This window comes from Dysidea avara, chromosome 5 (assembly GCF_963678975.1).
Source record: "Dysidea avara chromosome 5, odDysAvar1.4, whole genome shotgun sequence".
In the NCBI taxonomy this organism is placed as follows: Eukaryota; Metazoa; Porifera; class Demospongiae; order Dictyoceratida; family Dysideidae; genus Dysidea; species Dysidea avara.
Genome location: NC_089276.1, coordinates 35,906,573 through 35,920,655, shown reverse-complemented (window position 1 = coordinate 35,920,655; position 14,083 = coordinate 35,906,573). Strand labels below are relative to the sequence as shown.

Sequence of the window (14,083 nt, the reverse complement as noted above, 5' to 3'; positions counted from 1 at the left end):
AGCTGAGAAAGAAAATGTGGCCAGGTAACACACTTTAGGCACACCAATGGAGCACTTCCTCTCACGCAGGAATAGTCCAGCATCTTGCAGGGGGCAGAACACTTGCTGTAAATGGTCCTTATGGCATTCCACATTAGGAGAGTAAACCAATATGTCATCCAGGTATGTTGATGCAAATGGCAGGCCATACAAAACAGAATCCATTAGTCTCTGAAAAGATGCTGGTGCTCCTGAGAGCCCGAATGGCATGCGGCAAAACTGGTAGAGGCCCATTCCTGGTCCAGGGCAGAATGCAGTCTTAGGCTGTTCAGCTTCTGCTACTGGGAGCTGTCAATATCCAGTGTGGAGGTCTAAAGTGGAGAACACGGCAGCATTAGTGAGACAATCCTGTACCTCGTCAAGGAATGGCAGAGGGTAAGAATCTTTGGCTCTCTGTTTGTTAAGGGACCTGTAGTCTATGCAGATTCTTAGTTCTCTGGATTTCTTGGGTACAAAAACAGTAGGGGACATCACCGGGCTGCTACTCTCTCTTATGACCCCTTGTGCTAGCATCGATTCAATCTGCTGAACTACTTCCTGACGATAGTGCCCTGGAATGCATCACAGAGGTACACGAATGGGTGGGCCTTTTGTTGAAATGTAGTGACAGTCAAGTGTGGTCTTCCCTGGAATAAGGTTGTGGTGCACCTGATGCTGTTTTCAATAGAATCCTTGGAACTGGTTTCTCTATGATGTTAGTCATTTTTGCAACACTAGATTGTGCTAACAAGGATATGGAAGAACCAGAATCAAGCATTACCTTCAAGGTAGAGTAGTATCCAATCTTTCCCATAATTACAGCTGTTTGTATCTTGGTGGTGGCTACTACTACAGTATGTGTGGAGCTCTTACTTATTAGGGATGTCAGTTTCCCCCCAGGGACATCCCCATCTCATTTTCCGACAGCCAGCAGTTGATGGCAATATGGCCTGGCCTGCTACAGATATAGCACCTATGCTTCCTGACCCTGTTCAGACAATATCACTGCACATGGCCAGGCTGCTTACAGTAGTAGCACTGTGGTGAGTTCCTATCACTCTTCTGAGCTACTTTCAATGCTGCCACTTGTGTTGTCAGTTCTTGAATTTGGGATTTTAGTTCTGAGACTTCGGAAATGCCTGAGCGAACTGCCACAGTTTGCCTCTCACTATCATCAAGATCTTACAGAAGCACGTTGTACAAGTTCATAAAGGTCTGTCGTGTTACCACTCGCTCGAAGCTGATAACTCAGTGAGGTGGGTAATCCTGCTAAGAATTGGTGAATCAGTAATTGCTTCCTCACATCGGCTGTCATGATCAATTCTGGCATCATTACTGTAGTAGTCGTTTCAGCTCATACTAATGTATACCAACTGATTTGCCAGAAAAGATTGATCACTTTTGAAACTCTTCCAATGACACAGATACTGGTGGCACCATTTTCTTAATTAATTTGTCCTTTGCAACACTATAATCGTTCTTTTCTGCATCGGCTAGCTCTATCCACATTGCTATAGCTTCCCCTTCGGCAATTTCTTTGCCTTCTTCGCTGCGTCCCATCCATTCGCATTGAAACAAATTTCAAACTTCTGAAACCACTCTTGAGCATCTCCACCTGAAAAGGACTTGAAAATACTGACGTGTGTAGTGGCCATTTCTCAAACCATCCTCTGCTACCAGTGTAATATACGACTAATAACAACCGATTAATACAACAGTCACTGACAATAGATGTGGCAGTTAATTATTGAACAACACGCATGTTCTCAATCAATTACAATCATGAAAATATCAAGTGTCATGTGATACAGTAATTATAAAGTAAGTCATTACAATAATTATAAAAAATAAAGCTAGTTCATTACAACTATATAAGCTGAAAAACTGTCCATTTATTCATAAGCAACCCAATTGATCTGACTATACACTCTACAGGTAACTAGAACAAGATGTCTGCACTAAAAATATACTACGAGTTTAACCCCAAACTGGTCAATAGTCTGCCAGTGAAAGACCCCATATTCTGTGCAAAACTACTTCAGAAAGGAATGTTTTCTGGAAATGTGAAAGCCAAGATGAAAGCCCAGCCAACAGATGCAGATGCAGCTGAGTACTTCTTAGATCATGTGATTCAACCTCCTTTGGACAGTGGTGATACAGGGCCATTTGAGAAATTGTTGACAGTGATGGAGCAGTTTAACAGTCAGCCACTAAAGAAATTGGCCAGTGTCATCAGGCAAAAGTTAGAGGATACTAGTGAAGGGGATGGAGCTAGTGCAACTGGAGGAGAGTTAACAAGTCAGTATTGTCTGTACTGAAAATTGAAATAGTATGTAGTACGTATGTTGTAGAAGAATACAACCCACAGTTGACCCACAATTAAAACAATGTTCATTTATTGCCATATGTGCCTTGATTAGTAACTATACGTAAATTAGCTTCTTAATGGTTACATAGTGTTACAGTAGTAATGGTGCATTTTTCCTCATCAAATTGAAAAAATTGAAATAAAACATACTCTCCAATTTTCAAAACCCTAGAACAACGCAGTTCATCATGGTGCTAATTTTAAGTGGTGTGGCAGGCTCATATTTTGAATTAGGAGTCTTTTCACCACATACGTATTATAACAATAGTAAGTGAATATACAGTAGATTGGGGAAAGCACTGGCATTGCAGAGTGTTTGCTCACTTTGTATATTATGTGAAGAACACTTACTGGGTTTAACTTTGCAATTATGTATGTACATATATAGTCGTTCTCCCTCTGAGTGTCTTTGAGATGAGATTTGATATGGAATTGTACAAATAGTTTTACTCTTGCAAGTTGGTGAATTTCTTACAAGGGGAGTAGTGGTTTACATGATATAACAGACACTACTGGCTGCCAGTAACTTAGTCATGATGCTACAACTAATTGTTGAAGAAAAGATGCAGGCTAGGCCTGAATCAGCTATGCTGACATGATAAGCTTGCAAACAAATCATTAAGCATATTTAATGTTATAGCATAATAGCAAGACGGTTTTAGCATCCAGGGAGTGACTAACATCCGAAAGAAATCCCACACATACGGTACATGAAGAGATTGTTGACTGTGGTGTATTTGTGAGTAAAAGTGTACAACTGTGTTACGGTTGTTAATGTGTTTCACATTCTTTGTGGTTTAGATGATGTGCTGGGAAAGATAGTTTAGATGTGCTTCATTGAACTACTAATGTTAAATCACTTGCCATATATCCCACAGGAAGACACTACAGATATCTACTTATGTTGTAACTCATATGCAATTAAAGAATGAATTACATGTGTTTGCAAATATTTTCAGTGTGGTGATTGTGGGTATATGTAACTGATATTATTGCACAGTATGCAAAGAAATAATAGTGACTGTTTTATGTACACAAGTACACACAAAAAATTGGAATTTTCAACTAGAGTAGGGACCATAGCATGTTGATAAAAAGTACTTAAATGCACAGTAGGGATATAACACTTCTTATTGTTTTACTGTGACTTAATATCATGCACTACTCCAACTTGTTTCAGTACTTTTTATCAACATGCTATGTTCCTACTCCAGTTGAAAATTCCAATTTTTTTGTGTACTTGTTTGTTAACTTTTTAATGCAAATAATATGACTGGTGAACCCATGCATACTGCAAAAGAAATGGCGCCGCATGCCCCAGCTATATTATTGTCTGAAAAGTGAAGTATCCATTACGCTTCATTACATTTCTATGTTAGACCCATTAAACAGCATTGCAAATCAAGAACTGTTCGAAAAGCACCCGTGCAATCCACACATACCGCATCAAAAGAAAGAAATGGGAATGCCTTAGTTATATCAATTATCATCTGAAAAGTGAAGTATCCATTACGCTTCGTTATCAGCTATGTTCAACCCGTTACACAGCAGTGTGAATCGAGAACTGTTCGAAAAGTATGCCAGCAAAGATGAATGGGACACAAAGGAGGACACTGGTAAGTCCATGAAGAATGCATTGTACGAACTGCATTATGCCAAAAGACACTTCTCGGGGCAAAGCAACGTTGAACAGTGAAAAAATCAATCCCGTAGCCTTAGCTGTTATCGACAAGGGGGTGTCACATAGGTATGTGCTGTAGGGAGATCTGAAACCGTGGTTAAAGTCTTGACCAGCCAAAATTTCGCTTTGACCTGTGATTAAGAATCTTTTTCAGTCTTTGACCAGTGACCTAGTGATGATATTTCAGTACTTTTCGATTGTGGGTAGGAAATTTTTACTTTTGACCATTGACTTGGTATGGATTTGATGGCCTTGACCTTTGACTTAGACTTTGAACGTGGTCGCAGATCTACCTACAGTGAGTGCCTGTATGTCACCCCCTTGATCAAGTTACGCTTGTCTGAAAGCATCAGTCAGTCAGTTACTCTGTCAGTCAGTAGTAATACTTTTTAAAAATTCCATGGCAACTTGTTGAAAACATTTCGGGTTGATCAGAATACTTGCTTGGGCTTAGTTTTACCTAACCAATACTGCCTCATTGTCATCAGGGAAAAGTGAGGCTGGTTTTTGGGTGTTTTTTGTGGGCCACACCCACTCCTTTGTGGTCCCTACTATACAGTACTATCATGCTGTGTGATATATTGTATTGTATAAATGCTCTATTAGAGTAACTTGATAGTTTATCGTAAGTGTAAACAGCAGCAACTCTTTGTGAGTTATAATGATTATTGATTTTTTCATCATTAAATTGACTAGGTCATGTATCCACTAGCTTAGATGGTAGATAACATTGTGCAAGATATAATGGTCGGGCAGTAGACATCATTAATTCTCCGGTATTTTTTTTTCAAGAATAATATTGTTATGAATCATCACAATCTAGTGGGATTCAGTAGCATGTTTGGATACCCATGTCTTCAAAAAATCTCGTAAGTTTTTCTTGTTGGCTTCCATTTCCACAACTATCCACTAGTTACGGTTATTGACTGCTATATAACTCAAAGCAATGGTACTGCTTAGCTAACAAAATCCACTAGTACAGCATCATTCAGTGTCTTCTTAGTAACATTTTTGAAAGATTTCTGTTGCGAATTTATGATTTTAATGTTATTACTGCATTGCCCTGAAAATAACAAGCACCACCTAAAATGCTGCCTTTAAAAATCATCCTAGAGACATCTTACACTATGAAAAGTACCTTTATGGAATAACTAGCTGTAGTACCTGCTTCTGGTTGAACTAAGCGATTGATATGATTGTTGTACCTGCCCTTCATGCAGGTGATGAGTATTGTTTTTTATATTAATTTTTTTGTACTTATAACCATACATGTATTCAAATAGTTTCCATGTCTGGCTCCCACTAGACTAAATGCAGGCCTGTGAATACCTGTTGTTTTCCACTATTATCCATCTGCTGCGTCCATGTACAAATTATTGGCTTTGAATTTCCAACATGCCAGCCAGTTGTAATTATCTAGCATATGTAGTCAGTTCCCCTTGCTCCTAGCCTCTAGCAAATTACAGAGTAACACAGTTGACTACTCTACATACGTATATGTGACTGGATCTGCAAGAATACCATACGTTAGCACAAGCCTAATTTTACTGTATAATGCAATAAACGCAATGAGTGAAATATTTACAAAATTGAAAAAAGTTTCCGTACAATATTTGAGTGCTTGTTTCACAGTGAAAGAAGGAGTTAATGGAAAATACCTTGGTACCATCGTGATCTCCAAAACAAGAGGAGTTTGGAAATCTTTCTTTCATGTCAATGCTTCCAAGGAGATGGAAGATATGAGTGTTAGTCTGTTTCACATTGGATGAGCGATTTACTATCATTCTTTTCTCAAGTTTTCGCATTCGCCCTGGTTGTAGGAAGGGCCTGGAAGGCAAATTTACCCAGCAATGGATTCACCTGTTCATGGAGAATTCGATGGTGTAAAGTTCATCTTGGTAGAGGACTGCATTCATAAGTTATGACCATTTAGGTGCCTGTAGTTTATTTTTAATTATTCACATTGGTCACCGTACAAATCAATTATCCTGTTGTTGTCACTTTGTAGCACCATATCTTTGAAACTTCAAGGCCTCTAGAGCTGAACCTTTGGTTGACCATTCCTTTGGCTATCTAGATAAAGAAAATGTAATTCAGAAAATGCCCTAACATATGGGGTTCTTGCAGATCCAGTCACATATGTGACTGGATTTGAGAAAAGGGGTCTTCCACACACTACTGTATGAACTTGAGACAAAATTTTTAGTGTCAGCAAGCGTATCAGCCTCCATCCAGTTATGTTGGTACTCACTACTGACCACATTTCAAGTCAATAGCTTTTTCTAATCTTGATGTGTGTGAAAGACCCCTTTTCACAAATCCGATCACATATTAGAGTTTGCTACTATCTGTGTCTTCCTGACCATCTTTTATGTTATACACTTTCATTTATGTAATAATTTCACTTATACACAATGTCATGTGTTTCCCATTTAGTCACAGCTCCAACATTTACAACACCACCATCACCACAAAGTGTAGACCTCACACAAACTGCCATATTCACATGTTCTGCTACTGGCGATGATGTGAAGTACCAATGGACAATTGGATCAGGATCATTTCCTAGTAAAGTGACAGGTATAAACACCAATACCCTGGTGATCCCAGATGTGAGGTCATCTGATGATAACACCTATTCTTGTACAATTAGTAATGATGGAGGCAGTGTTACTTCAGATCCTGTTCAACTAACAGTTACTGGTATGTAAGTTAACAGGTCACGCTTGAATTTTATCACTTTGATGTGCAGATCTGCAAGTTGTGGGTGACTACTCTATCAGAGTATCTCACTTGTTGCATTTGTCATTATACATGGTGTATGTCGTGACAATTTTTCTCTTTTGTGAAAACATAGTTTCTTGGATACCTAGCTTGCAGTAATAAATTTTCCTGTTTGATGTGTCAAACTAAAAGGTGTATACATATGTGACCAGCTTACTGAAAACCCACCATGTTGCAAAGTTCTGTTTTGGTGTTAAAATGTATTGAAATACACTGCATAGTAATGTGTACTATAAGCTTAGTGAGCTACAATCAATCAAACACATCAATTAAATTGCAATTTCTGCAAACTATCCCAACTGCAAACTGTGCAATTTTTTGCTAAGATATACGGTGGAACCTCAGTTATCCGAACCCCTTGGGACCAAGGGTGTTTCATAAGTCTGAAAAGTCTGTGTCTCTGAAACTGTGTTTAAATAACCTTGAAATAGCATAGAGAATTTTTTTTTTTAAATATCATTATTTCAACTACCCTAATAGAACAGTTACTACTCTAATAGAGCAGTCATTTCCGTAGTTCGGTTATCTGAAAATCCAGATAAGTGGAGTCCAGATAATTGAGGTTCCACTGTATACCATAATTACTTAGTTTAAAAAACACCATGTATAATGTCAAAAAAAAATGCTATTCAGATGAAGGCAATCATCATTTGAGGGTGGCCACAATCAAGGGTGATGTTTATAGCATTATAAGCAGCTCTAATATGTTGGAATGGTTCGATAGGCTTTTGGAATATTTCAGTACAAACAATGCATGCATTATGGACTTACCTTTGTATTTCAATCTTTTCACTGAGAACAATTAGTGATACTATGTCATTGCTTTTCTGTATGGCTTGGCTATGACTTTAACATCAGACTAGATCTTCTCTTAATTATTGTTGAAAAGGAAATTTAATGACCACTTGATGTTGCAGTTATTGATGGTTGGGATGGACTGTCAGACACAATTTTTAAAAATTTTTTTGATGCACTATGCATGGGTTCACCAGTCATAATTATGTTACAAAATAAATAAACAAGTACTTAAGGAAACAAAATGTGACCGGATCTGCAAAAACCTGACATAATGGTGCATTTTTAAAATTCTTTATTATTGAATATTTATAATCTACTTAGCCAAGTGTATGCTCTGGCCAAGGTTTACCCTTGTATACCAACAACTTTTGGAGTTACAGCCCTAGCAACAACAGAAAGATCGATTTGTACAGCAAGTATTGGGAAAATAAATTACAGGCACTTACAAAAACTGCTGTAACTTACAAACACAATGCAGTACAGAGTTGCAACGTGCACTATTGTGTGTTCACCATGAATTGGGGAGTCCATTACTGGGTAAGTGTTTCATTCTATCACCTTTCTTCACTACATACAGAGACGAAATCAGTGAAGAAAGATCATTCAATCGCATACGATCGCTTTGACGTAACATAAACAAATGCCCATAACTCACGTATCCTTTAGTCTACTGTAATGAAACAATGATTTTTGAACTCCTCTTGAGTAGGCAAATAAGATGATATCTGGGGTTTTTATCAGTGGACCCTTTCTTTACAAAGAACAAAGCGTTTTAAATTTTTACAATTTTTTTTCAATTACGCAAATATTTTACCCATTGTAATCAATGGCTTATACTGAAATTTAGGCTTGCGCCATTATGTCAGGTTTTCACAGATCCGGTCACAAATAAGAAATTTTAAACTTGATTAGAGATCATAGAAATAAAAAGTAGTAAACAAGGAAGGTCACCTACATCTACACAAAAAATATCTACACTGAAATTTTTCTGATTTACGGTAAATCTATAATTATATTCTAATAAAGCACACATTCTAATACTGCGATCAGTGTTTGTGAAGTAAAAACATCGTCTAAAAATTCTAGAACTCAAGATTTTTAAAACAGTAATGATCCGTAACTCCGTAAACAATTATGAGATCCATAACAAAATTGGTATCTAGATTTGCCCATGTTTTCTAAAACCAGGGAAGAAGGGCTATGCTGACTGGTTATAGTTTAAATTACAAATCAAATCAAATGCCCTCTTTGTGTGCCAAGTTTCAAAGTAATCAAATTCCATGTTGTATTTGTGACCATCTCAGCAAAAATCCGACTTGTTCGCACAAGCATGCGTATTGAGAAAAATGAAATTTAAAAATTTTTTTTTTTAAATTACGCATACTACAAAGAAAAATATGCAAGTTTATATTGGGCCAGTATTCGAAGAAGGAAGACACAAATTGATTAAAACTATATACTATATACCATCTTATTCGTCTGCTCATGGAGAGTTCGAAAATCTTTGTTTCGTTTCTGTACCTTCAATGGTATGCGTGTCACGTGCATTTGTTAACCATATGCGCAAGTATCTACAGGGCTAACACTATATCTTGGCTGCTGTGCTGATCCATGGTGAACATTTTAAGCCAAATTGCAACATTGTAGACTAATCCAAACGGAAGTTATGACTGCGAATGTAAGCGCCTGTAGTTTATTTTCAGTATAGCCGCTGTACAAATCGATTATCTTACTCTTCCTACTGTCTAGTGCTGTAATTTCAAAACTATACACCACAGAAGGCTGAAACTTTGATGATCCATTCTTTGGACACTGCCAATAATGCTGAGTGAATAAAAATTTTTTTTAATTGTGTGAACAAGTCGGGTTTTTGCTGAGACAGTCACATTTCATAACTAACTTTTGTAAAGCTTGCATAAAAGGAGTGTTAAAAGTTGAAGTTTATAATTATCTTAAATTGATGAATCACTGGGCTTAAACTTGGTACATATGTGGACTTCCTGACCTGATGGTTACTCCACTCATTAGTTGCTCTCCTTAAGTGAGCATGAAGTAACATTTTTATGAAAACATTGTTATTATTGTCCTGTATGCAACACACTAGTGTAGCATGTATACGCAATCCACATACTACCATATTTGATGCTTTTAACATTTGTATACAATCTATACACAACCTATATCCCATTTAGTCACAGCTCCAACATTTACAACACCACCATCACCACAAAGTGTAGACCTCACACAAACTGCCACATTCACATGTTCTGCTATTGGTGATGATGTGAAGTACCAATGGACAATTGGATCAGGGTCATTTCCTAGTAAAGTGACTGGTATAGACACCAATACCCTGGTGATCCCAGATGTGAGGTCATCTGATGATAACACCTACTCTTGTACAATTAGTAATGATGGAGGCAGTGTTACATCAGATACTGTTCAACTAACAGTTACTGGTATGTAAGTTAACAAGTCACACTTTATTTTATTACATTGCTAAACAGGTCTGCCAAAATTAAACGTACTGCCATCCAGTCAGAGTGTTAATACTACACAGTCCTCCAAGTTTACTACTACAGCGAGTGGCATTGGAGTAGAGAACTTCACTTACCAGTGGCAACATAATGGAGAAGAGATGAATGGAGAAACTGGAGACACTCTCAACCTTAACCATATAACTGGGAAAGAAGGGGGTTTATATCAGTGTATTGTTAAGAACCAGTATGGAGACAGTGATGTGTCCTCTGCAGAACTTGTAGTTACAAGTAAGGAGAAAGAAGTGCATTAAATTATAAGAATAATATCATACAGTATGGTAGTACTGGGGATTATGGAGGTTTGCAATATCTTGCCCAAAAATATCATCCAAAAACCAGCCTCCTATTTCATTAACAACAGCTTGGCAGTATTAGTTAGACATAACCAAGTCCTAAAATAATCTCTTCACTGTTAAATGTTGCTTTGGCCTTATTTTGCGAAGTGCAGTAGCTATGGCTTGGCAGTATCAATTAGGCATAACCATGCCTTCACAGTGTCTCCAAAACTTTCCAACAAGTTTCTGTCGAAAAATTTCCGATTTTGTGCTAACTTATTAATTACACCCCCTGTAACTAACTGGCTAACTGATGCTACTATGGTTAACGCTATGGGTTTGATTTCTTCACTGCTCAATTGCTTTGGCATGAGATGTGCTTTTTTGCAAATTACAGCAACTACAATGCATCCATCATGGACTTACCTCTGTCCTCCTTTGTGCCACACTTCTTTCTCATAGGTTTTAATTCGTGGTAATGTGTGATGGCTTCAGTGCAACTGGCTGTCATGAGAATTGTCCATAGATGAGTGGATAGATTGCAGAGGTACTTCTTGTACGTCACTGTGTGGTGGATAGGACATACCTGAAAATGAAGCAGAATGGTCACTTTAATTCTCAGTAATTGATAGTAAGGGCTGTCGTTTATAACAATTGCAATTCCTGGATTATTTGTAGAATTGCTGTTCATAGTGTTCTTCATTAGTATGCTTAATATTGGATGGAACAAAGCTGAAAACAAAACAGAATAGTCACAGGAATTGATAGTCAGGGTGCATGTAAAGTCACTCGATGAAGTTTAATAGTATGTCTGACACATTCTTTCCTTTGATGTGCTATGTGTTGGTTCACCAGTCATAAATTATGTAACAAAAAGTGAAATAATATGTGTAAGGGAAAATATGACTGTCTCGAAAACTGGTCTTATCACATATTTGAATGTATCGAGAAATTCTGGTTTAAGTGTTGTAGCTCAAGCTACTGTACGTGTATAAAATTTTCACAAGTTTTACACCAATTCCTTACCTTCCAGTGTATCCACTGTACAAGTAATGGCTAAGTTTCCCACTGTTTTAGATAGTTTTATCTCAAGGTGGACTGTATTAGGTGAGCTCAAATAGGGGTGGTAGTGGATGGAAGGAGAACGAGGTTGCTTACAAAATGCTTAGGGATGAATTAGGCTAAATTATAGGCCATTGAGGTCTCAAAACTGGCTAAAATGAAAGGAAATTTACAGCACAGGTCTTTGTTTACCACTACAGAGCTGTACAGTCATATACAGCCATCCTCAGGGTGGCCCTAGACTGCTCATACGGCTCTTGGGGAAAGCAGCCAGCAAAAACAGATCTCCCAAGCCTGGGTGGTTTTGATAGTGAAATTTGATAATTTATTCATGCACATAGTTTTGTGTTCATGGTGAGAAACAAACCCTGCTGTTGTGGGCAATAAGACCATTTTCCCAGACCCAGTCACATATTGAAATAACAGGAGTTATGTTACTGAAATTTTGTGCATATATGGACTTCCCTACATAGGGGTTATATCCATTGTAAAAACTGCTCCATTTGGGTAAGGGAGCATGGAGTACGTTATGTATTCATGAAAATGTTTAATTATTAATTGTTGATTACTGTACTATCCAGGGGCCTACCAGGAAGCTATACATTTAGCTTGTGAAGCTTGTTATTATTGTTCTTGTTATTAGCACACTAGTGTAGCACATCAGCTTCCTTGAACACGCTACCATGTGTCTAGATATAAAATTGTATTCATTATAACATTTGTGCTCAACCTATTTCCCATTTAGTCACAGCTCCAACATTTACAACACCACCATCACCACAAAGTGTAGACCTCACACAAACTGCCACATTCACATGTTCTGCTACTGGTGATGATGTGAAGTACCAATGGACAATTGGATCAGGATCATTTCCTAGTAAAGTGACTGGTATAAACACCAATACCCTGGTGATCCCAGATGTGAGGTCATCTGATGATAACACCTACTCTTGTACAATTAGTAATGATGGAGGTAGTGTTACATCAGATCCTGTTCAACTAACAGTTACTGGTAAGTAAGTTAATACATCACCCTTTAATTTTATTACTTTGATGTGCATGTCTACATGCGTGACTGTTCTATTAGAGTATCTTGATCAAGGGCTTGTTACATTTGTTGGGTTTCAGCATAAATTATTATATAGTTTGATGGCGATAATCCTTTTTGTGAAAGCATAGCTCTTTTACTATTAGATACTTAATATTGGTTCACAAATTAATTTTCTTTGACCGTACCTAATACAAAGGCAGTCAGAGTATATTATGCAACCACCTGAGTGAAGACCCACTATAAAAGCATATGAGCACTACAAGCCTTAGCAAGCTATAATATTCAAATACATTAAACTACAATTTCTACAAAACATCTCAAGTGCAAACTACAAGGTTTTGGCAAGATGATATACCATAATTACGTACTTAGTTAATGTTTAAACACTGTGGCTATTGGCCTAGTAGGAAAAGTATGTGATATTTAGGAAAGGAAACCACCATCGGTATTCAAAGGTAGTGTTTAGCCATTAAACAACTGTTATGTGTTTCATTGATTCAGTATATTATTGTTATAAGAAAGCTAGATATTTACTTCATATTTTACACACTGTGATGAGCACTAAAGAGGAATAAAGGTATAGCCTCCAGATAGACATTATAGAACAACATTCTATTACTGTACTATTGTACTACAAGATAATTTTCTATTCCTTCTAAACTAAGGGTATGCAGTTACGTAGCTTCTTAGAGCATGCAACACTTCTATATACCCTTTGCAGATGAGCTGCATAGCAACATCTGCCATCTTGGAGTACAACCCGTTTTGCAACCCTGATAGCGTAGGAGAGAGCATAGGTTTATCCTGGTAAACCTTTGCAGTAGAATGCAGAAGAAGCAGCTCTACTTACTGGTACTGTTTTACATTTATAGAAACCAACACTATCAGGATTGCAGAATCAGGTTCTACTCCAAGATGGTGGATGTTGCTATGGCAGCAGTTCACCTGCAAAGGGTATATATAATAATGGCTATTCAAGGGAGATGTTTATGCTGTTATTCAGAGTACTGTAACACAACCACTATTCAAATGCAGTGAATACATGTATATTTGAGGTAATTAACCAATTGAATATGGTATGTTATGCACATATTCTATGTTTTGCCTGGGGATGCCATGATGTAGAAGAAAATTTTAATAACATAAGGGTGCCATACAGCATCCTTAGCCGTTAATAAATAACTTGTTGGTGTCAAATTCATGATAGCTCATTTGTACACAACCTTTTTCCCATTTAGTCACAGCTCCAACATTTACAACACCACCATCACCACAAAGTGTAGACCTCACACAAACTGCCACATTCACATGTTCCGCTACTGGTGATGATGTGAAGTACCAATGGACAATTGGATCAGGATCATGTCCTAGTAAAGTGACAGGTATAAACACCAATACCCTGGTGATCCCAGATGTGAGGTCATCTGATGATAACACCTACTCTTGTACAATTAGTAATGATGGAGGTAGTGTTACATCAGATCATGTTCAGCTAACAGTTACTGG

General features: G+C 37.5%; 1 protein-coding gene across 11 annotated transcripts in view; it reads left to right on the top strand.

Moving 5' to 3' along the window:
• The window catches only part of LOC136255659 (basement membrane-specific heparan sulfate proteoglycan core protein-like), a 47,560-nt gene that overhangs the window by 9,472 nt on the left and 24,005 nt on the right, over positions 1-14,083 (top strand). For 9 of the 11 annotated variants that reach the window (XM_066048466.1, XM_066048469.1, XM_066048475.1 and 6 more), the window contains exons 2-7: positions 1,954-2,316; positions 6,504-6,770; positions 9,842-10,108; positions 10,157-10,417; positions 12,272-12,538; positions 13,816-14,082. In XM_066048466.1, coding sequence (XP_065904538.1) covers positions 1,968-2,316; positions 6,504-6,770; positions 9,842-10,108; positions 10,157-10,417; positions 12,272-12,538; positions 13,816-14,082 — 1,678 coding nt within the window. In that variant the 5' untranslated portion in view covers positions 1,954-1,967. The remainder of the gene's footprint in view (positions 1-1,953; positions 2,317-6,503; positions 6,771-9,841; positions 10,109-10,156; positions 10,418-12,271; positions 12,539-13,815; position 14,083) is intronic. The other 2 variants (XM_066048467.1, XM_066048470.1) reach the window with 2 other exon arrangements.